The 25,095-nt window shown below is 38.5% G+C and overlaps 1 protein-coding gene across 1 annotated transcript in view; it reads left to right on the top strand.

Moving 5' to 3' along the window:
• Positions 1-25,095, top strand: part of DSG4 (desmoglein 4) — a 58,684-nt gene that overhangs the window by 4,367 nt on the left and 29,222 nt on the right. Inside the window, exons 2-3 of the mRNA XM_006899564.1 lie at positions 22,468-22,567; positions 24,003-24,134. Coding sequence (XP_006899626.1) covers positions 22,468-22,567; positions 24,003-24,134 — 232 coding nt within the window. The remainder of the gene's footprint in view (positions 1-22,467; positions 22,568-24,002; positions 24,135-25,095) is intronic.

The raw sequence follows: 25,095 nt of genomic DNA on the forward strand, positions 1-25,095 counted from the left end.
TCCCTCTCCCTCTTTTTTCTTTCTCTTCTTTTCTCTCTCTCTCTCTCCTCTTTCTCTTCCCCTCTCTCTCAATCTCTATCTCTCAGTCTCCCTCTCTCTCTTTCTGCTCATCTTTCTCACAAGTATCTGCTGGTGCATTTTAATTGCTAGAGAGACATGACCTTTGAGTTAGCCTTGCAACTCCTTAAGATCTACATCACCACCAGAGCTTCCTCTCTTTTTATGTAGCCATGAATAACTACTTCACATGCATGGCTGTAACAATCTGCTGGCACACAGAGAAAAAGAATCATTCATATTTTCTTAAACCTTAATTTCTAAGGCATTTTATATTATTCTTCTTTGTCTCTATGTGTTGAATCTTGATGGACATTGTTTGTATTCTAATTAATGAGATGGAACAAATATGCCTGAATGAGTGATTGGAAAAATATACCTTGCAAATATTCTCTCAAATAATAATAAAAATGTAAAAAAAAAAACACCCTTACACCTCACATTTCAGAAAGACAATTCATCTGCTTTGACATGTTCTTAAAATAGAAATAGAAATTAATTATCCAAGGAATACCCCACTTGAAAATTCCTTCCCTGATTCCAAAATAAGTCGAATTCATTGGGAAAAAATACTAAGGCAAAGTCACAACATAGCTATTACCATAGAAAGGTGTTGACAGAATCATGTCACAGCAGTAAAACCTCAAGATGCAGTACCGGTATACTTCTCAAGTTTAGAAAACAGACATTTCTGCTGAGGCAGAAAAAAGCTTGAGTCACTAGTATTAATTCACTAGTAATTGTTGTTGTTGTTGTTGTTCTGTATTGTTGGGTCGGAACCAACCTGTAGTTGATCCTCCAGTAGGTTTTCAGAGGCAGTTAATTGCACAGGATGAGATTGCCCATCCTTCTGCAGAGTAGCTAGTGGCCTCAAACTGCGTGCACTTGGGATTGCAGCACAGCTTCTTTCCAGTAGGCCACCAGAGCTCCCTAATGCACTAGTACTAATGAATAATATTTAAAGAGTGAAAATAATTTGACTGAGCTTGATCCAAGTATAAAGGAGGGGGGAAAGATTGCCTAAGACCACTACTGTAAAAAATAGAAGGATAACTAATAAGAAATGGAGCAACCAAATCATAAGAGACAAAGTGGGACCAAGCATAGAAGGCCTAGTGCTTGGTATGAAAAAAGCTGACAAATATAGCCAGAAATACACAATCAGGAGAAGATAAAATTGATGAAAGGGACTTTCTAAAGATCAAATCCCCGTGTGCATGAACAACTTTTTCAACAGGTGAAAAGAAAACCTACTGACTAGAAAAAACATTTGGCAATAGCATCTTAGACAAGGTTCTCATATAAAAAGTCTACAGAATCCTATGGGGCCTCGACAAGAAAAGGACTGCTGCACTGCAATCCCAGAAGAACATGGTTCAAATCCACCAGATGCTCTTCTGGAGAAGGAGGGGCAATCTCCTCCTGTACCAGTCAGATCCAATTTGACGGTACAGACAAAAATAATAAGATAAAATAATTTAAAAAAAAAAGAAAAGGACTGATAACTCAGTTATAAAATGGCAAGAGACATGGAAAGACTTTTCACAGAGGACGACATTTGGATGGCCAACAGACACATGAAGAAATGCTCAAAATCACTGGCATAAGACATGCAAATCAAAACGACAATGAGATACCATCTCACTCCAGTAGAGTTGGCAAAATGTAATAAGACAGCAAACAATAAATGTTGGAAAAGATGTGGAAGGATAGGACCTCTCATGCACTGTTGGTGGGATGGTACAACCACTCTACAAGACAGTTTATGGGCTTCAGCTATTCCACTCCTAGAAACATACCTCAGAAAAATTGGAACTGAGATACAAATGGAGATTTGTACACCAGTGTTCATAGCAGCATTATTCACCACCACAAGAACATGGAAACAGCCCAAATGTCCACCTATGATTGACTAGTTGGAGAAATTGTGGCACATTCACATAACAGAATAATATGCACCACTCAGGAGCAAAGACTTCGAAAATTACTACATAACTTGGGAGGGACAGAAGAGCAAATGCCATCTCTGTAATAATACAATTATTTTCCTTTATTTAAATGATATTTCCCCCTCTTTCTCATAAATATCTACATGAACATATAAGTCATTCATCTTAATTTTAGGATGCTTTGCCAGCCCTCTAATTACTTCGACTCTTTCCTAAGCTTAAAAAAAATAGCTAAAATTAAGGTTTTGAAGAGGCCAAGCACTATTTAAAACACATTCCATTACTAGAGTTCTCCTTGTTTCTGAATTACAGAGATGAGGTAATAAAGACAAGATGCAGTCTCTCTTTGAAACTCTCTCACCAACATCAATCAGCAATTATGGAACATTAAATTGCATTTTTCCCCAGTTTTGTTGCTGTTGCTTCCAGTCCACAATTTTTTCCATGAGAGGACTATAAGTAAAGTTACAAACCCGTTACTGAAGAATCAATTCCAACTTACAGTGGCTCTCCACCGTGTTTCCACAGCTGTAAATATGTCCTTTTTTTGTAGTTCTAGTGTATGTAAGAATAAATAATTTTTAATCATATGAACATATAATAGAAGTAATAATGATATTGCTGTTGTTGTGTACTGTGTCAAGTAGCTGATAATCACAGGAGAGGATATTGCCCATCCTTCTCCTGCCGAGCAGCTGGTGGATTCAAACTGTGTGCCTTTGGGATTGTAGCTCAGTGTATTGCCACTAGGCTAACAGTGCTCCCTTTAATATTGATAACCCTTATTTCAACTTTATAAAAATCTGAAAGATTCATAAATGTTCTTCAAAGATTTTGTTCACTGTGACTCTTTAAGTAAATGAGAAGATGAGACGTGTTTTCTTTGTGGATTTTTTTTAAGATTGGAGGTTTGAGGGGTGATATTGACAAATGGATAGAAATGGAATTTGACACCGTCTTTCACACTTCGAACATACAGCTAGTTAAGGTGATTCATTGGAGAGGGACATCATGCTTGGAAAGAAGGAGGGTCAGCAAAGGAGAAGAAGACTTCCGAAGAGATAGATTGACATGGTGACTTCAGCAAGGAGCTTGAGTGTTTCAGATATGGTGAGGATGGCACAAGATAGGGCAGGGTTCTGGCTAGAAGTTCACAGGGTCGCTATGAGCTGTACTTGACTAGAGGTCACCCAACAGCAACAACAACAACCTATGTATAAAGGAAACCTGGTGGTCTAGCGGTAAGGAGTTGAGCGCCCTAACCAAAAGCAGGTGATTGGAGTTCATTCTGAATGGGGGTGGGATGAGGAATGAGCAGTCTCCTCCTGGGTGATTTACTGCCCCTGAAAACCCACTGGAGGGTCAGCTATGAGTTGGTATTGGCTGAGAGGCATATAACAAGAACACAACCTATATATAAGGGAGATCTGGTGGCGTAGTGAGTAAGGAGTTATGTTGCCAACCCCAAAACAAGTGGTTTGAATCCACTAACTACTCCAAGGGAGGAATAGGGAAAATCTCCTCTTTCGTGACTTACAGCCACTGACAACTTGCTACAGGGTCAGTGTAAATTGGTTCCCACTTTACAGCAATGAACAACAGACACCTATATTTAGGTGATCTGATGGAGTAGTGTGTAATGTGTTAAAAAGTGCTCATCTTTCTCTTACAGTGCAGCTAGAGGATTTGAACCTCTAATCTTTCAGTTCGTAGCCTGACAAGTTATGTACTAAGTGATTTTGCACTAACTGAGTTCTTTTCACTAACAAAAGAAGGAAGAAATGAAAGCAGAAGCAACATTCCAGTGGGTAGAGAACCAGATGGGCGACGGGCAGAATTGGAATTGAGGTCCCACAGAAACAGAACCACTGACCTTTCCCCAGGCTCAGTTAGAGGGTTGGGATTGATGCCATAACTGACAGGATGAAAAGAGCTGTGTAACACCGACCCAGAACCTGGAGGATGGAGGTCAGGTGGCCTTGGGAATGTGTCTGCGGAACTGTCCTGATTGAAGACTTATGTTCTGCTCCGACCTGAACTGTAACCTGCTGCTTCCCTACTGCAGAGTTCTGGTGGCTTAGTCGTAGGGAGTTGCCCTACTAACCCAAAGGTGCGCAGTTTGAATCTATTAGCTGTTTTGTGGGAAAAAGACAATCTCCTCTCCTGAGATTTTATGCCTCTGAAAATGCACTTGATGCTCAGGTGGGCTCCACTTTGATTGTTGTTGTTATGTGCCATTGAATTCCCTGCTACTCATAATGACTAGCTGTGAAACCTGCCCTTTCCTGAGCCAGTCTCCTTATCTCTGACAGACCTAATCCCATTTCTTCAGTCACTGAGTCAATCCATCTCATTCTGTGTCTTCCTTTTCTGTGCTGTCTCTCCACTCTTCCAAAGATGATGCTCCTCTCCAAGGACTGGTCCCTCCTGGCCATGTACCCAACATTATGTGAGACGGAGTCTCAAAATCTTTTTCTCCAGAGAGCACACTGGTTTCATCCTTTCCAGGACAATCCTGTTTGTTCTCCCGGCAGTCCACAGTATGTTCAACATTTTTCAGCATCGGAACTCAAAGGCATTGATTCTTCTTCTATTATGCTTATTGTCCAACTCTGAGATTCCTAGCAAGTAATGGCAAAGATCATGACCTGAATCAAGTGCACCTTAGTCTGTAGACTGACATCATTGCTCTTCAGGGCTCTGGAAAGGTCCCTGACAGTAGACTATCCCAGTAAAATTCATCCTTTGATTTCCTGACTGCTGGAGCCAAAAGTGCTGATTGTGGAACCAAGCAACTGAAGTCATCAACAACCTCAATTTCTTCTCTGTCCGTCATGAAGCTGCTGATCAGCCCAGTACATAATGACAACTAAGTTCTCTAATAAACCCCGTAATGGGAAAGAAGAAAATAAGAGAACAGATATTTTAAAATATCAAGATACTGATTTGATGTTTTCCACTTAAATTTTCAAATTTCTAACTTCAGATATTTTTAAACTTTTATACAAGTCTTTACTTACAACTTGTTTAACAACTGTACACTTTTTGCTGCCTTGAAAGCATTATGTAGCAGAATGGAAAATACAGTTTTGCTAAGCCTTAATTTTATTCTTTCATACATATTTTTATATATTACATGCATATATATAAATTAATAGATACATATATACATGTACATGTATATAAATATATATATATAAAATATCAGTCATAAAAAATTTAAATGACACATCAATGTCTGTGGGTGATAGAAGGAAAATTGATGCCTTTGAGCTGTGGTGCTGGAGAAGAGTGTCGAATATACCATGGACTGCTAAGAGAACAAGCAGGTTCATCCTAGAGAGAGTGAAACCAAGCTGCTCCTTGGAAGGAAGTATTCCAAGGCTTCGTCTGACATACTTTGGGCATGTTGCAAGGAGGAACCAGTCCTTGGAGAGGGACACTATGCTCGGGTGGGTGAAGGGACAGAGAAGGAGGGGAAGATCCTTGATGAGATGAACTGACTCAGTGACAGAGGTAATGGGGGTAGGGGTAACAGTAGGTTAGCACAGGATAGAACAGGGTTCAGGGCTGTTTACACAGGGTCATTATGAGTTGCAATTGACTTGATTGCACATAACAACAACAAACAATAAGTGAGATCAAAAGAAAATACAATATAACGTTTTAAAAAATATTAAAATCCATCTTCTGATGGTTTCTTGGACTTCTATTATTTATTTCAGTAAAATTTATTTTGACAAGCCTTGTATATACCTTTGAATATACAGGTTTTTCTGAATAATAGCCCATTTATAAAGGTTTTTATCAATGCAAATGCCATGAAAAGTTGAACAAGCTTTGTTCTGTGGTTACCCTAAAACAATTTAGTTGTTTTATCTTAAAGGTCAAGTGCATAATCAGGAAGAAAGGTACTTCAATGTGGAAACATTCTAGTGAAATCAGAGTTCCTTCACCTTAACCTTGTTATTTCAGAACATCTTGAAACAAAGGAATGTAGTTCAACTGTAGGACTTCTTAAGAGGGAAGCAGGAACCACCTCAATCAAGAATGAGAATATCATTGTTCTTTCTCCCAATATCACGCTTAAAGTCTGGTGCCTCTCCACAATTTCTTCTGCTCCCAGTATCCTTCCTTATAGATGATTCTGTAGTGGATATGTGTGTACGTATGTATGTGTGATGTTAGTATATGTAATTTTGCTTTTACAATGTTGGTAGTAAGATGAAGCCTACTAATTTAATTTAGCTTGATGATAGGCCCTAGCATTTTAATTATTTTTCATGTTGTGAGTAATTTATTATTCATTGGGTATCTTCCCTGTAAATCATGTCCTCACTCTGTAAGATTTTTCCTTTGGTGTCCAACAAAGGGTTTCATTGCAATAAGAATCAAGGTGTGTCTATGTTCTTACCCAGAGCCAAAACAATGTCAGTCTTCCAGACCAGCCCAAGGGTTTGGGGTGGGGAAACAGAGTCATTATAGAACATCTTTATCCCTCAGCCACAGAGCAGCAGAGTTATCACCCATGCCCTTCTGAAAGAGCATCTTGAAGTACACCTCACTGCAGGGCTGACTTTAGCACCCAGTGGCTCAGGACCAGGATTGAATCTCTCTGGGACAGTGGAAGGAATGGACTGGCTCTTTTTCAGAAACAATTGCCTTTTGATCATTTTAATGGTAAGTAGAATTTTAAAATCTAGTTAAGAAATGAGCTGTTAACATTTTAACATGGGATTTATATCATTTTAACCCACCTCTTGCAAAGATATTTCTATGAGCTTGATCTTTGCTGACTTCAAAGGATTCTCCATGCCTGGAGGAGGAGATGGTGTAGAGAAGAAGGGTGACAGTCTGACTGAATTATGTTTAAATGGCACTGGAGACATAATCAGGTTTAGGTTAAATCTAGAACAAGTTGTCAATAATAAATCAGGAATAAAATAATTTTTATTTACTTAAATGATACAGAAAGCTGTCAGAATTCCTAGTGTAAACAGATTTTGAATTTGAAGGAAAGTAAAATTAATCAAGCTTATTTATTTGAAATTGTTATTTCCTTGTAAGTTTATTTCAATGTGGGTAAATATTAGCTATATAAAGATGCATTGCAACTAATTATGCAAGTGATAAATGATTAAAGAAAAGTTAAGAAAGTCAAAACATATGTTTTTCTGGAATTATTAACCTATTCTTCCAGGACGGGAGGGAGGCATTCAATGCTCTGCTTCTTTAGAGAGGAGCCCTGGTGGCAGAGTGGTTAAAACACATAGCAGCTAACCAAAAGGCTGTCTTTCAAATCCACCAGCTGTTCCATAAGAAAAAACAAAATATGTGCAATCTATTTACAGATTACAGCCTTGGGAGTCCTAATAGAGTAGGTTTAATTGGTCCTACAGTGTTGCTCTGCGTTAGAATCAATGAAGACAATGGATTTGGTCCTTGAAAGTAAGCATGCACTTGAAGAGAGTATAAAGATGGCTTTTGTAGATAGTATGTCTCTTCCTCCAGTCCATGGCTACCCAAGGAATGAATGTATTTCTCAGGCAGGCACTGTGCTTTCCAAGTGACTACACTACAAAGATGTAAATGGGCATCTAACTCCAGTACTCTAAGGGCTCAAAGACCAAGTTGGCCAACTCACTATTGCTCATTCTATTATACATTTTAAAAAAATTATTTAAAATGTCATTAAGTTCATATAAATAAACAATGTATTCTAATGACAGAACAATTCTGGCAATCAGTTTTGAAAAAATAAATGTGAAAAGAGAATGAAGGGGTTTTAGAGGAATTGTGTTAATTCTTTTTTCCCTGAGCAAATGAATGCCAACATACTAGAGTTGACTGCACCTTGGTCTCCCAAGATGCTCTGCAGAAGTGCTCCAATACCAATTTGGAAAATTATTTTTTCTTGAATCTCAGTCAGGGATTTTCTACCAGGACTCATCTCAACATTGGTTCTGCAAGGCAGAAGGAAGCTAGGGCTGGGAACAGTAGGAACCCACCAGGGCCATTGCTCTGTAGTTAATGTTTCTATAGACTTCAAAAGCAGTGCAGGAGCCTGCGGCTGCCAAAGGGCATGAAGCCAGCGTTGGAAGGGAATGTGAGAACAGTGTCAGAGCAATCCCTTTAGACAAGACCGTTTTTGAAAACTATTTGTAAACTGTAAAATATCAGATGCCCTGCTATAATGACAGTTACTCTAAGAATTCATGTTCCTAAAGGAAGAGGCAAGAATCTGACTCAGTCTTTACTAGAAATTATGAATGATCACTAACTCTGCTTAGACTTCTCTAAAGTATCTCCTCTCCGTGTTTTTTATTAATTATTTAAAAATTTTATTTTATATTCATTTGTTTACAAAGTTTGTATACACACTATTCTTCATTCACATTGTGTTTCACACAATTGTCCCTATGCATTATGCTTTATAAAATTAATCACCATCGGACATTGCCCATCATTACCTTGTATTTTCAGTTCTCCACCAGATCCTTCCCATTTCCATCCCCCCTCCCTCCACCCACCAAGTTGTACAAGGGTTTCACCCCTACTCATCCTCACCCTTCTGCTCCCACCCCTTCCCCTATTGTGTTCCCATACATCTTTTACTAGTTATCCTTCTATTTTTACAATAATGGTCTTATGCAATATCTGTCCTTATGAGACTGAGTTCACTCAGCATAATGTTCTCCAGTTTCTCCCAAGTTAAGTAGTATTTTTCAAAATCATTGTTCCTGAGTGCTGCATAGTATTCCATTGTGTGAATGTACCACAATTTCTCAATTCCATTCAGTTTTGATTGGACATTTTGACGGTTTCTATGTTCTTGTGATGTTGACTTATGCTGCTATGAACATTGGTGTACAATCCTCTCCATGTTTTGATGCGTAGAAACATCTTCTCCTTTTCCGGCTTTACTCATGATTACATGAATAAAGATTTTAGAGGTAACTTCAGAGCACTAATTTCTGCATAGATATATTTTATAATATCTGTTGAAGAGTTCATTTTTTTCTCTTTTATCTAGAAATAGTGTTGTATTTCAGAGTCTCAGGATATCTTTTTAATTTTGTATTTGAAGTAATCTTAATGTTAATCAACATTGGTGGTACAATGGATAAGCACATCGCTGTTAATCAAAAGATTTTCAGTTCGAACCCACCATTCACTCAGCTGAAGAAAACACATGAAGAACTATACCTACAACGATTACAGCTTTAAAAAGACTATAAGGCAGTTCCACTCTGTCCTATAGGGTCACTTTCAACTGGAATTAAGTCAATGCCACATAATGATTTTTGACATTTAATTTCTCCCCATTCCTCACTGATAGGAAAGTATCTCTGGTTTGACATTCATATTCATTTGAGTGGACTGTAAATTATTTATGCATTTCTAAGAAAACAAACATTCATCCTGGAGAGAGTTAAACCAAGCTACTCCTTGGAGGCAAGGATTCTGGGCCTTTGTCTGACATACTTTGGGCATGTTGCAAGGAGGGACAGGTCCTTGGAGAGGGACATCATGCTTGGGAGGGTGGAGGGACGGCGCAAGAGGGGAAGACCCTCTATGAGATGTATTGATTCGGTGACTGGGGTAATCGGGATGGGTGTGTCAGAGGCAGTGTGATTGGCACAGGACAGAGCAGTGTTTAGGGCTCTTGTACATAGGGTCGCTATGAGTCGCAAATGACTCGACGGCACATAACAACAACAACAACAATAGATGCTTTAAAATATCAATGGATAATATTTGGAATTGAAAACTACAGACTTGGAGCACATACCAAGATGTAAACAACGTGAGATATACTTAAGTAGAATTAATATAATATTATGGGTATTATGGCAACAGTCATGCCTACTTGTCGTTAATTTCCTGAACTTAAACTCTTCCATGTCTTCATTAACTGAATCAAAGACTCTCTAGGGCATCATTGTAACTTACACTAATGAGGGTGGAGCAAACTCTCAGAGACTTATGAGTGCTTTGCGTCATTTATATCTCAACCACAAAGGATACTTTAAACAAGATTTAGGTAGGTGTATCGGAGTCAGTGAGACTGGCTCACCACAGAGCAGGCTTCAGAACTATTGTACATAGGGTCGCTGTGAGTCACAGGCCACCTGACGGCACATAACAACAAGAACCTATAAAAGGAACTCAAAACTCTAGGCTACAGTAATACATTCTCTTCCTAAAGGTGGTTATCCCATTCTACTGTAAGACAGAATAAAATGGTGAGGTACAAACAACTCCAAACTGAGATTAAGTAATCTCAAATTAGGATTATAACTAAAAAGCAATAATTAATCTTGGTCAGCTTCTCAGAGTCTCCTCATTTAAGAATCTATAATTAGACATGATATTACTAAGGTTCTTACAGTGCAGTAATTTTATGATTCTTTTATTTCTTGCATCAATAATTTAGTATAGGTTTGTATTTGGCTCCTGAATATTATATCCATAACACTACCTGGAGAATCTAAACAGTTGGTTAATTTTATGGATAACAGTAGCCAGGATATCAAGGAATGAATTGCATTGGGAAAGTCTGCCATCAGGGATCTCTCCAGAGTACTGAGGAGTAACCGTGTCAGTATAGAGACTAAGGTGCGCCTGATACAGGCCATAGTCTTTGCAATTGCTTGCTATGTGTCATAGAGCTGGACAATGACTAGGGATGATAGAGAATTGATGCCTTTGAGCTGTGGTGCTGAAGAAGAGTTTTAAATACATCATGGACGGCCAGGAGAACAAACAGATTCATCCTAGAGAGAATGAAGCCAGCCTGCTCCTTGGAGGCAAGGATTCTGAGGCTTTGTTTGACATACTTTGAGCATGTTGTAAGGAGGGAGCAGTCCTTGGAAAGGGACATCATGCTTGGAAGAACGGAGGGACGGAGAAAGAGAGGGACACCCTGGATGAGACTAATTGATACAGTGACTGAGTTAATGAGTGTAGGTATGTTGGAGACAATAAAGTTGGCACAGGATAAAGCAGGATCCAGGGCTGTTGTACATAGTGTCGCTATAAGTTGCTAGTTACTCGGTGGCACATAACAATAACAGCAAAAATTATATAAATGTTATTAAGAAGTAATCACTTAAATGAGACACCTATATTTCTTTTCAGGTGAATCAGATCTTTAGATAGCTGAATCAGGATGTGAGGACTATCTGGCTGACATCTGTCACCCCACTGATCCCCAGGGTTGTTTCCCATGACCTGGCTGGCTAGGCAGGTGTCCCCTTCCTCCCTCACTACTTCATGTGAGTCCCTCCCAAAGCTTCACGCTTGGTTGAAGAGTACAACTTTCCCTGATAGAAGAAAGACCATCCTCGGTCAAGGGTATTATGAATGGTTGCATTCCCCTGCTAGAACCTTCAAACAAGACCACTAAATCAACCTTACAAGATCACAGGGGTAACACTTTTCCAGGAATGAAACTCCTAAGACAGGAAGCAAGAGTTTAAATGGATAAATGAAAGCAAGAACCACAAGAAGATAGTAGAAAGAACACTAATGCAATGTGGGGATTTTAATTGATGTCCTAAAAGAAAGTATGTTGTGAATGGTTGGACAGTAGACACATCGAGCCTCTAAAGTTTCATTCAAATTACTAATAAAGAGTTTTTGAAAAAGAAACAATACAATCAAGTAGCTTTTATCAGATAGGTATCCCTTTTCATATATGGTTTCATTCATGCTACCTATCAGATAGAAATGTTTCATTTACATATTCTGATTCTGGGAAAGTAAAGTAAAAACTTAAGCATTTAGAGAGTGTGTCACTATATGTTAAAAAGAAGAATCAAAAATTTTAAATGCTTTTAGCAACAGCCTAGACCTTTATCAACTTCATTCTTACACATAAAGATGTTAATCCTTGCATGTGGAAGATAAATTTGTTTTTCTTTCTTTTTTGGTCAGCCAAATTTATAGAAGTACAGGTTGATGAAGGAAAAATATAGCACCTCACTGAATTTCTTTTTCATTTGTGTTAACCAGAACACATTAGAGGGCAATATGTTTGATTTCAGTACACTTGTAGAAACTATTGGTAATCTCATCACAGCAAAGTTTTTAATGGGGACAAATCTCAATCCTATTGTATTTTGTAGGCATGAATGGAATTGCAAAGTATATATTATTCTCATATTTATAATTTAATCTTCAAATCTCTGCAGAGTGCATGGTGTGAACCTTACTTTTAAGAGTTTTCTATCCCAAGAAATTACCTGTTACTTTAATATTGTTTACAGAATAATATTTATTGTAGGATTGAAACAAAGGCCTGCTCTAAAAATGTCCCATGGCTTTCTTTTTAGAGAACTTTATGGCACTGAGTATGCGGTCTTATTACTCTTTTCAAGTTCTTAATTCAGGGATTATTCTAACCAATTTGTAAGAGTTAAGTCAGGGATGGGGTTAGGGGAGATGTCAGAGAGGCTATTACAAGTAACTAGGTTTATTATACAGAGTGTTCCCAGACACAAGAACGCATGGCATTCCATGGCACAGCATTGCACAGAGGGATACTCTAGAGGAAAAGATCACCACAAGCTGGAATTGTAGGTCAGAGTTTATGGACGGCAAGTAGAATGGGACTCTTTTGGCTATGAGAGCTTCCTAGGGATTGGGCATTTTTTAATATAAACCACATGCCTCTGGAAATTTTGTGAACTTTGAGAAACGATGGTAGTTAGAGAAAGGTTTCAGGTCTTCTGTGTTCATACTGTTGCTGAGTCGTGCTCGACTTAACAGCTATCAACAACAACTGGTAGCAAAAAAGCTAAGCCCGGTTGCTGAGTACCCGGCCCCTGGTGATTAGGATGAGTTATACGGTGAACTAAGAGTCTGGGAACTTTACAAGAGGAGTGGCTGGAGAGTGGACTTAATCAGCTGTTCAAAAAGGTCAGTGGACCAGCCTCCAGCCAGGGCCTCTTGTAAACTGGGTCAAGACAGCATCTGAAGAAACTGGAGCTGTAGGGAGGAGCTCTTTCTAGAGCCCAGGACCCGCTGCTTGAGTGGCAGCAAGCTTTCCTCCTCTTTCCCAAGTGGGCTTTCAGTTGGAATTCCTCACTCATGGGCAGCAGCTCTGATGACAGGGTGTGTGAAAGAAGAGATTAGAGTGAAACCTTCAGACACTACTGGCATGAGAAATGTCTGCCTTCCTTTCTATGCAGGAAATTATAAGGCTTACAAACTAAAATGCCTTTACATGATAGACCTTCAATTACAAACAAAAGTGGTATAATTAGTCTTGAACTTGGCACCTCTACCCTAATCCTTTGAGGATGGCAATTGCTTTACTCAATTATTTTTACGGGTGTTTTTCAGCAAAGAACTGCTTATTAATGAGTTGAGCCTAGGTGTGCATATGACTTCAAAAGGGTAAGTCATAGAGAGGAAAAATAGATTTGTTCAGAGTAGCGAATGCTTTAAATACTCTTAGAATTTGAGAAAGTAAAGCAGTAAGTATTTCAGCATTGCTCTAAATTAGCACAGATGTATTTATTTGCCTTTCTTAGGCATTTTTATATTGCCAGAAGGAGTCTTGCTTAAGTTACTTCGTATACAGCAAGTTGCTGAAAAGATAAGAAAGCAAGCAGGAAACGTCATCAAATGGGTCCCTAGAGACTATAGCACATCCAGGAGACCACACATCTCTCTAGGTTATTTTTGCTTCCACCAAAGCTGCTTTCCCTACCTGTCCTTTTTTAATACTCTTCTATCAAAATGATTGGTGCAGCCATTTAATATTCTGGGGGTTTTGTTTTCTTCTAACTAGGCTCTCAGTTCTACTCGTGTCATAAAGTAATGCGTGACTCGCATAACTCCAAAAAGATGACTTTAGAAATAGGACAAATATTTGTTGTCGTTTTAGTAAAGCTTGTGCTTTAAGGATGACTTTTTTAAACTTTTGAGAAGATTGTGTTTCTTCCCAAACAACCTTTCACAGGGGTGTTTTCTGGAAAGGGAGGGGCCTCATGGCAGTGTTTATGAGAGTTATGAAGAAAGGAAAAACCACTCTACTGAATTCCTTCAGGGAAACCTGCGTGTAAAGTGAGGCAGTGTGGAGATCCTGATTGGTGTCGCCCTGGTCGGTAGATCCAGCTGAGCAAGCAACGTGCCATAGGAGGTCCCCTCACCACGGGAGCCGTTCTTCTGGGTCACAAAGATCTAACAGTGCAACTGCCATGATATTTAAAAAAAAAATTAAAGATATCAACAAAGCTAGTACTCAAAAATTCCTAGGGTTATCTTAGATCACTGCTATCATTCAGTAGAGCTATGCTCTGTAGAGAGGCCATAAACAAGGCAAAAAGAAGGTAATACATTTATCTCTTTAAAAACGGAGCTTTTCTGGTGTAGTCCATAAAGACTTGTGCTGCGAATCTAAGGTCACATTTCTCTCATGGTTCAAATCCACCAGCAGCTCCAACAGAGAAAGCTAAGCCCTCTCCTGCTGTGTGATTTCCCAGCCTCGAAACTCACTGGAGGGTGGTCTGTGAGCTGGTGCCAATGAGAGAGCGATCGCTTTAAACTAGCCATCAGTCTGGCTGATTGGGACTAATGTCAAATGTCAAAAAATGACTCATTGAAGTTCTGGATAACGCCAAAGGAACCCTAATGGCACAATGGTGGCACAGTAATTCAGCTAGTCATCAAAAGGTTGGTGGTTCAAACCCACCAGGCAATTGGCTCCTGTAAATATTTAGAGCTTCAGGAAAGTTCTAGGCAGTTCTACTCTGTTTGATGGGTTTCACTCTGAGTCAGAATCGACTTGATGAAAAATAAAGGAAAACAAAGAATTGACTTGAGGTAGTAAATGGATTGGGGGGTTGTGTGAACAATCTAGTATTAAACCCAAATGATTTTAGCCTATACTAAAGGAAGTCTACACTAAAACTCTCTATCACCAACCCAAAGGTTGGTAATGTGAATGCCCCACAGCTACCTCCAAAGACTTCCCTGGCCATTTGCCTGAAAAGTTCTACAGAGGACTGCCTTAGTTACCCAGGACTGCTTTAACAGCCATATCACAAATGGATGGATTTGACAAAAAAAGCCTATTCTTTCACCATGTAAGAGGCTAGAATTCCAAGCTCAAGGTGTCAAGCTCTAAGGGAAGATCCTCCACCTGTCAGTTCTGAAGTTAAGTCCTTGTCTCAACATCTTTAGGCCAGGCAATGCTTAGAGACTTCCATGTCTGCTGGCCTTTTCTGGGGTCAAGGAACTTCCTAGTGCAGGAACCGAAATCCAAAGGGATTTCTGGAGATACTTTCTTTCTTTTTATTATGCTAGTTTCTTTACAAAATTCAAATACATTGGTCCTTGATGGTACTGAGGTTCCCTCTCTCAGCTGGCTTTACTTCCCTTTTATCTCTTGAACTAAAAGGCAACAACCAAGGGAAACCCAATTTACATTGAATTGGATGGGATTAAGGAGTGCTGCCTTCCACCCATCAATTCTTTTATTACTTGGTTTGTCAAGTGGGGGGTGGGAAATTATTACATAGCTTCCATAGCCTATCATTACATATGTATGCATTGTAGGGTGGCAGGCACGAGTCAATTTATGATGAGAAATCCTACCCTGCATTTATGAGGTAGACATGAGTGAGAACAGACTTCCCAGCAATCAACAATGCCGGGAGGAGGACAATGTTCAAGGGAAAATGTGGACTCACCCTTAAAAATGCTAAACAAGACTTTTTTATTGACTCTTTAAAAACAAACTGAGCATTTTCTGTGCCTGTCATTTTCACATTTGTCACTTGATTGAGGTCAGAATTGTAAAAAGAGGGGCTGGAAAAATCCATTTAAGATCACACAACCAGGAGGCAAGAGAACTCCATTTTATTTAGTCCTTCTCTTCCACGCCTAACATATTTTTCTCTAAACAACATTTCTTTTTTCAGACCAAATTATAATTTCTGGTTACACATTCCTTTTAGGATGTGAATTACATGACATAGATAGATGGATGATAGATGATAGATAGATAGATAGATAGATAGATGATAGATAGACACACATAAATATAACTGAAGAACATTGAGATCAGTTTAAATGCAAATATAACAATAGTTCTCAAACATGGGCACATAGATCCCCAAAATAAAAAAACACTTCAAAGGGTCAAGTGCATGTAGTTTAAAAGAATAATTTCCCAGGTTTCAGCGTGAGTGTGGGTGTGTGCACGTGTGAATAATTGTCTTGAATCTACCTGAATCTAGCTGGTTTTCCTCTCTCAACAATTTCATGAAAAACAATTCTCACCTTTAAAATCCATGACACTGCAAAGCATTTTAAATGTACGTTAGATGGATCTTGCCAGAAAGCGGGGAGTATCAGAGGAATGTCTATCTGTGCTTCATTGATTATGCAAAGGAGTTTGACTATGCGGATCACAACAAACTGTGGCTGACTCTGAGAAGAATGGGAATCCCAGAACACTTGATCGTGCTGATGCAAAACCTATCCTCGGTCCAGGACACAGTCGTCAGAACAGAGTAAAGAAACACTGCATGCCTCAAAATTGGGAAGAGTGTACCCCAAGGATGTGTCTTATCTCCATACTTTTTCAATCTATATGCACAACAGATTATCCAGGAAGCTGGGCTGTATGAGGAGAAATATGGCATCAGGATTGGATAAAGATTTATCAACAATCTGTGTTATGCAGATGATACAACTCTACTTACTAAAACTGAGGAGAAGCTGAAGCACTTGCTTCAGAAAATCAAGGACTGCAGCCTTCAATATTAATTGAGGCTCAATATCAAGAAGACAAAGATTCTCACCACTGGGCCAATTGGCATCATCATCATAGATGGTGAGGAGACTGAGATTGTTAATAGCTTTAGTCTCTTTGGCTTCACAGTCAACACTCTTGGCACCAGCAGCTGGAAAATTAAAAGACGAATTGCAAAGGGAAAGTCTGCTGTTAGGGACCTCTCCAAAGTACTGAAGAGCAATGATGTCACTCTGGAGACTAAGGTGCACCTTATACAGGCCATAATCTTTACAATCACTTGCTATAAGTCAGAGAGCTGGACAATGACTAGGGATAATAAAAAGAGAATTTATGCCTTTCAGCTTTTGTATTGGAGAAGAGTATTGAATATACCATGGACAGCTGAGAAAACAAACAGGTTCATCCTAGAGAGGGTTAAACCAGGCTGGTCCTTGGAGGCAAGGATTCTGAAGCTTCATCTAACATATTTTTGACATGTTGCAAGAAGGGACCAATCCTTGGAGAGGCGTGTCATGCTTGGGTAGGTGGAGGGACAGCCCAGGAGAGGAAGACCCTCTACAAAGTGGATTGACTCAGTGACTGGGGTAGGTGTGTTGGAGACAAGTGAGGCTTGTACAGGATAGAGCAGGGTTTAGGGCTGTGGTACACAGGGTCACTTTGAGTCACAGGCAACTCGACAGCACAACTCTAAAATTAGCATAATAATGGTTCTGGTTAATCAGGTAGTTTCCAATCATTGGTTCTCAGTGAATTTACCCACTTACTTACTCATGCACTCATTGCCGTAGAGTTAGTACCAACCCACAGCTGACCCTCCATTGGGTTTCTGATGGTATAAATCACATGGAAGAAGACAGTCCATCTTTCTCTCACAGACGTGCTGGTGGATTTAAACCATCAGAGGAGCCACCTTTGAGTTAGCACCACCTTATTCTCTAAGGACTATGAGAACACAGCCCCCATCAACAAATTTAAGGAAGATCTGACACAATTGTCAGCTAATAGGTCATTGAGAATAATTGTAAATGATAGATTGTAGATTCTATACAAAGTGATTCACAATAACTTTAAGGAGTGCAATGACTTCTGTAACTGAAATATCAATTTCCCAAAACCATTTTCCTATTTTTGTGAACAAGTTTTCTCAGTATTTATAAATACAATAGGATTGATGTTTGCATTTATTCAATTCTAGAAGCAAATAATACTTATTCATGAATGAACATTTTTGAAAGCTTTGTCTATATTTTTGAAATGTATTTCAAATAAAATTTTACTTTGTACATTTAGCTCTGGTGGACTAGTGGTAAGAAGCTGCACTGCAATCTCAAAGGCATGCAGTTCAAATCCACCAGGTGCTCTACAGGAGAAGTAAGCAATTTACTCCCATCAATTTACCACCTCTGGAAACCCACTTAAGGGTTGGCTATGAGTTGGTCTGACTGAAGGGCATGCAACAACAACAACATATTTTAAAACAGAATATTATCACAATTTCAAAATGTGCATATTGTTTGATCAATGATGTACTAACTATAGCTACAAAGTATTCACCTTTTTCTCACTTCCCTGTCATTATCATTTCTATTAATATACATTACATAGTATATACTATCATTTCAGGGAAATCAGGTACAGAAGCCAATAAGAGCACTAAAATGTATTTAAAAATATATTTCAGTAGAATAAACCTAAGGAGATAATGCTTATTGAATAGAAAAAGAAGGTCAAAGAGAAATTAGAATAAAATAATTCTCCCTTGTATTAAAGGAGAACATATTCATGTGTATATTTTAATCTATCTCACTGGTTATCAAAGAACTATAAAGTTTATATCTCATTGGCTCCATTTTTTTAAATAGGGTAACAGTTTTAAACCATCATTATTTACAACATTCTTAAATTGAATGCTCTGTAACTGCTCATACTTTTTTAAAAATATTTTTTAGATTGTGATTTTAGTGAAAGATTGCAAAGCAATCTGGTTTGCATTCAACCACTCATTCACATATTGTTTTATAATTACAATGTAGTCACACTTTCCCCCGCTCCCTGTCAGTTTTGTTTCCGCTTATTTCTCTTACCCTTTCCTAGTTTCAGGGCTTTATCTTTGAGCAAGTACCACTTTTCATACCTTATGTGGTGGGGTATTTGAAAGACTGAATGTCTGCCTACAAAACTGGTCAGGTATCTAGCAACTCAAAGTTCAAATCCACAAGCAGCTCCTCTGAAGAAGAATGGGAGGTCGCCTCCTTCCCACTGACAGCCTTTGAAACTTGATGGGGGGTTGTTGTGAGCTGAGATTGAATTCAAGCTTGAGGTTGACTTTGTAAAAATTTTTTTAAATAGCACTGCAGTAAAATGCAGGAAGTATATAGTTTAAAAAAAATAAATAAAAAGGAGGGGAAGTGATTTCACAGACTGGAAACTTTGGAGGACCTCGGCACAGCAATAGTCAAGACAAACCATGTGCATTTATCTAGATCACAGCCACCATTATGAGACCAAACTGCAAGCATAATTATAAAAAAAAAACCAGTAAAACAGTATCAGATGATCAAGAGAAGCTGTAGGTGTGGAGTCAATGAAACAATCAATACAGCAGAGATTTTAGTCCACTTTCAAATTATTAACCTCACTGTATGACTATAAGACTAACACTGTGTAAATGTTACACTAACCTTTCAGACTTCTTCTAAGTAAAAAGGATTCAGGAGGAACATGTGTGTCACTCAAAAGTGGAAATTACCCACCACATTCTCCCAGTTAGCTATGAGCAAAACCCCAGTGAGAACTCCCTGTAACTACTTTCAAGTTAAAATTAGGTTATTGAGGTGATGATAGCTTAGAGGTTCTGCAGCTCCACTTGTTCTCCCAGACTGTGGGTGAGTGGGCAAAATAACGATGCCACTTGTAATCCTCTGCCTAAGGTGAAATGGGGGAGTGGGGGAGGGGGAAGAGGAGCAAGTGAAGGAGTCACAAAGAGGAGACAGAGAACACAGGAAGACAGGTCCAGGGAGTGGGAGAAATGTGCAAAGCTCAAGACAAGGAGATAGAGATTCTTGCTGATAACCTGCTCCTGCACAGAAAAAGTACTAATCTCTCTCATTGTCAGGGTCAATTCTCATTTTTAATCTCTCTTAAACATTTGTTGTTATTGTGCACCATCAAGTGGGAACCCACCCCTACCTGACTCCCTAGCAGGTCTTCAGAGGCAGTTAATTGCACAGGAGGAGATTGCCTGTCTGTCTCTCTTGGAGCAGCTGGTGGATTCAAACCTCAAGCCTTCAGGATTGCAGTTTCTTATCATTAAGACATTCTTTTCTTTAATTATTCTTATTTTTCCTCATTCTTCTCCTCGTTTGTCTCTGTCTCTTTTTCACCACAAATCTTTCCTCTACCAACCATTTAGTTGGTAGAGGTTCTTCAATCTAAAACATAAAACAGTATCTTTGGAATTAAGTTACTTCGGCAAGTCATTTTTTTAACCACATAACAGATTGACTTATAAAATAAGGCGAGTAATGTGCTTCCTTATACAACTAAACATCTGAGACCAATCAGTGGATCCCAACCCAGGGCCACTGAGTTGGAACTGGTGCACAGCTGACCTCTGGGCAGGTTTTTTGGGCTGTATATCACATGGGAGGAGATTGGCAATCTCTAACCCTGGTGGTAGATTCCAATCTCCAGAAAAGGTGCTGACTTTGGAGTAGTAGAGTGACTCCTGACCACCAGAGTTTCCTAAGCAGGCTGTAGTCAAAAACAAGGAAGAGAAAACAAGGAGGGGAAGGGCAGCAAAATTAATGGGAAAAAGAAAACACAGAATGAAAAGAAAGAGAATGCTGGCATATCGTCAAGTTGGTAACCAATCGCTCAGGAAAATGTGTAGAACAATTGTTGGGTGGAACCTAATTTGCTACATTTATTTTCACTTGAAACACAATAAAATATTAATTTTTTTAAAAAAATTTCAGTATTATTAATTTTAATGAACATTTACAGAGATTTTGGCTTTCTATTCATTCATTGTTGCACTTTTCTCCCTGCCCACCCCTCCCTCCCAGTTCATTCTTCTCTTTGAAAAGTAAAAGATACATTCTTTCATTGTTATACAGTCCCTCCCCCCAAGTGCAATATTAAATTTTTAAAGTATATCTTTTTATGATTAACCCTGGATTGCAATCGTACCTGTTGTTGTTTATTCCAAGTCACAGGAATCTGTGAATCAAAGTAAGCCTGCCTCATAGGTTTTCAAGGTTGTAATCTTTACAGAAGCAGAAAGTCACATCTTTTCCCACAGAGCAGATGATAATGCACACATTAAAATAAAGTTAAATCATTTTTTCCCTGTGGTGAGAGTCCCCTGCTGAATTCTATTAAGAGTGACTCCACTCTCCTAGAGGCCCAGCCTTGAATATCCAGAATCATTTGATTCCTTCCCTCCTGGCAGCATATCATCTATCAAAACACTTAATACCATACAGTCAATTTGAACTCACAGAAATCCTCCACTGGGTATTCAAGACTCTAAGTCTTAATGAGGGAAGACTGTGCATCTTTCTCCCGAGTAGCATCAGATGGATTCAAACCACCAGAAACTCTCAGCCTTTTGGTCTGCAGCATAACACACTACACACTAAGCCACCAGAGCGCCTTCCCTCATCTATCAGTTCATTTTAACATCTCCATTCTGTTGTTTTGTAAAGTCACTTCAGAGCTATGTTTGTTTTCTAACGAAGTCCCCCCACCCTATTATAAATTCCTAAGCACTTCAACATCAAGTGCTTTTCCCTTGTGATCTTCCCTTCCTATCAATGACAAGTTTAAAAAAACAATGTCTTGTCATTCTCAGTCTCTAGACACTAAAATTCAAACTCCCTGGCTTTGCGTGCAGGGAATTATATGATCTGATGTTTCAAATTTTGTCTCCATGACTCCTCACTATTTCCTCTTTCTTCTTGCTAATGTGATTAATTGCTTTCCCTGGAACATCCTCTAAAACACATTTACCCCCATGTTCATGTTTAATTCTGGCTTTAACATCCTTTCCCGTCAGTTCCTGCTATGTAACTACATTAGTCCTGCACAGTCCTTCCAAATCACTATTCACATAAGAATCTCTCAGCATTGACCTTGGTGATTTGAATTGTCTGTTCTGTCCTTCCCTTGAGTCACTGGTGCCTCTGTTATTTATCCCAACCTTTGCCTTGATCTAGAGTTAAATGTTTTTCTTCTCTAACAGTTTAAAAGCCTTTGTCACGCAAAAGCCTGGATTATTAAGTTTTTATTGCCCATACAGTTTCCATATAATTAGCAAGATGTATACTTAAGAACCGGTCTTTGGAGAAGGACATAGTGCTCGGAAAGGTGGAGGGACAGCACAGGAGAGGAAGACCCCGATGAAATGGATTGATACAATAACTGGAGCATTGGGGGTTGGTGTGTCAGAATCCGTGAGACTGGCTCAGGACAGGGCAGACTTTAGAGCTGTTGTACATAGTCTCTATGGGTCACAGGTGACTCAACAGCACATAACAACAACAATATTTAAGAGAGTGAGAATGGCTCAGGATAGAGCAGGGTTCCGAGATACTGTGCATAGGGTTGCTATGGGTTGCAGTTAACTTGACGGCACATAACAACAACAATTTATTTAAGAACTAGTTAGGTCAATAGCATTGACAGTGTTTGTACATTGCTCCTTTTACATCATGCACATTTTTTGCTAATCTTGTGCTTTCTATGGCAGGTGGTGCTGGAGGTAAACAGTGAATTTATTGTTGAGGTAATGTATCATAAAGTTATTTCCTAAATTTAAAATTATAAAAGTGAATTTTGTGATATCTTATATATCAAGAATCAGATAACTATAGGCATCCATAAGAAATTAAGAATATCTCATCTGAAATGAAATAACAATGGTAAAACCTATAGCCCCCAATTTCCATCTTTTGGGGCAATTTGTGACAACTCAATATCTTGTACAATGTCTTGTCTAGTAACTCCTACACATTAAACTAATTTAGTAATTTGTTTCTCAACCTATAGCAAATACATTTCCCAACCTACAGCAAAGCAAGAGAAGCAATGTAAAGCTTTAGAATGAAAAGCATCTCATATCAACAAGAAAGACAAGTGATGATCTATCTTTGCAAAAAGATTCAAGATTATTTTGCTACAACCAAATACGAAAGAGAAGCTGGTTCCAGAATGAGTGGGATCAGAAAAAGAAATCTATTCTTTTTCTAAATAGTAGCTAACTCTTCAATATGATGATCTTTAAATCATAAGGAAAATAATATTACTAGTAAAACTGACCCAAAAAAGTAGGAAATGAGTGGTACATTTCAGAAAATTTTATCAAATTGAGTCAAAATATAAGTAGTTTGTTTTGAAAAGCATAATCTCCATTGATATGGAACATCTATATTCCCAAAGTGGTAGTTAAGTGAAGCTTAACTTAAATAAACGGCTTAAATAATGTTAGTATATTTATTAAGTACATCAGTATATGCAAACACATGTTTATGTATGTAGTGATATTTCTAAACTGGTAGTATTTCCTAAATACCCATCAACAAAAGCAACAAAAACCTACAGTGGGAAAAATATTTATAGAGCAAAGATGTAAATGTATACCACTGAGACACCAAATAGGTGCCTGTGGAATTATTATAAGAATTATCAATTCAGTCAATATTTTTTTTCATCTTGTAATCATACATGTAGTGATGGTGTTATCAGTGAGGGAGAAAAATTCCCTTATCTTATTTAGGTAAGAACAATTCGCCTAAACAACTTTTATGTTGCGTGCAATGCCCTCCCATTGAAACACTCTGAATAGTTTAATGGCATCAGTTATGTTCACCATGTTTTGTCAGAACTCAAGCCAAGATAAGATAGGCAAGATGTACACCAAATGAGAAATGAAAAAACTGCAGATTACGTAGTGGAACAAATTTTGACTTCCATGGATAGCTAATTAAACTTATTTCATTAGAATTTGATGGTTAGAAGTGAGAAAATGCCAAAAGAAGTTTGTAGGTAGGAGCAACTAAGACATATCTATCTTCAACTACGAATTAGCAAAAGTTTCTTGGTTCATCAAGTCCATTGCCGTTGTTCCTTCTGGATACATAATAAAATGTTTAATGCAATTACTTACTGCAAGTAACCCTTTTTTCTGAGACTCTAAGCTATGTGAACCATTCTACCTTAAGGTGAAAGAATTAGATATGGAAAATGGCACTACAAAATGGCAGACGGTGAGAAGACAAAAGCGAGAGTGGATCAAGTTCGCTGCGGCATGTAGAGAGGGTGAAGACAACTCAAAGAGGAATCCGATTGCCAAAGTAAGTGATGAAATGAGCAGTTATCCTAGGATGCTAACAAAAGTTTTTGTGAGACAGGATATCCCTCCAGTATGTTAAGGACCTGAAGCCTTTGAAATTCTCTAGTGATTTAAAGACAAGTTGCCTGTAGTCATTTGCTCATGTTACTGAGATATCAACGTCACTACTGTGTTCTGGGAGCCTGCTAAAAACAGGCAAGGCGCCTAGAAGAGAAATTGGATACCTCAGACAATTGTACTTTGTTTATTGTGTTCTACTCATCAGTGTGTGTGTGTGTGTGTGTGTGTGTGTGTGTGTGTGTTATAGGAATCTTATGTTGTAATCAGGGAGCTCTGTTGGCCTAATGGCAAGAAATTATGCCGCAATCCCAGAAGTGTTTGGTTCTAATCCACCAGCTGCTCCATGGGTGAAGGACGGGCAATCTCCTTCAGTGTGAGTAAAAACTCACCAGAGGGTCAGCTATGGCTCAGTTCTCACTCGACGGTACACAATAACAATAACAATAACAATATATTATAGTTAGATGCTATCAAAAAAGCTAATATACATATCTACATATGTACATAGCTACAGATTATGCCTATGGAAAATCAAGGCTTTATAGTATTTGATAATTCACTCCAAGAAAAGCAGGATGAAAAACAAAAGTTTTCGCTAGATCTCTAGATCCAAAAACTAAGAAGTTTCTAAAATATTTTCACAAATAGTTGCTATTAATAGTGAGGGTTAAAGGGATAATGTATAGTCAATGGATCCCTATAATTTAAGTTTCTTCTGTCAAACTGTTTGCGTGCATTATGGTGGAGAGCATTATGGTGAGTGACTAACTCAGTCCCATAAGAACAAATACTATATAAAAAAGCATTATTATAGAATATGAGGATCTGGGGGGCAGGGGATGGAAGCAGAGGGGTGAGGATGGGGGGAAATTAATCATAGGGCCTCATAATTTGATGAGGAG

This window comes from Elephantulus edwardii, unplaced genomic scaffold (genome assembly GCF_000299155.1).
Source record: "Elephantulus edwardii isolate Elephantulus edwardi_28Jun2011 unplaced genomic scaffold, EleEdw1.0 scaffold00261, whole genome shotgun sequence".
Classification (NCBI taxonomy): domain Eukaryota; kingdom Metazoa; phylum Chordata; class Mammalia; order Macroscelidea; family Macroscelididae; genus Elephantulus; species Elephantulus edwardii.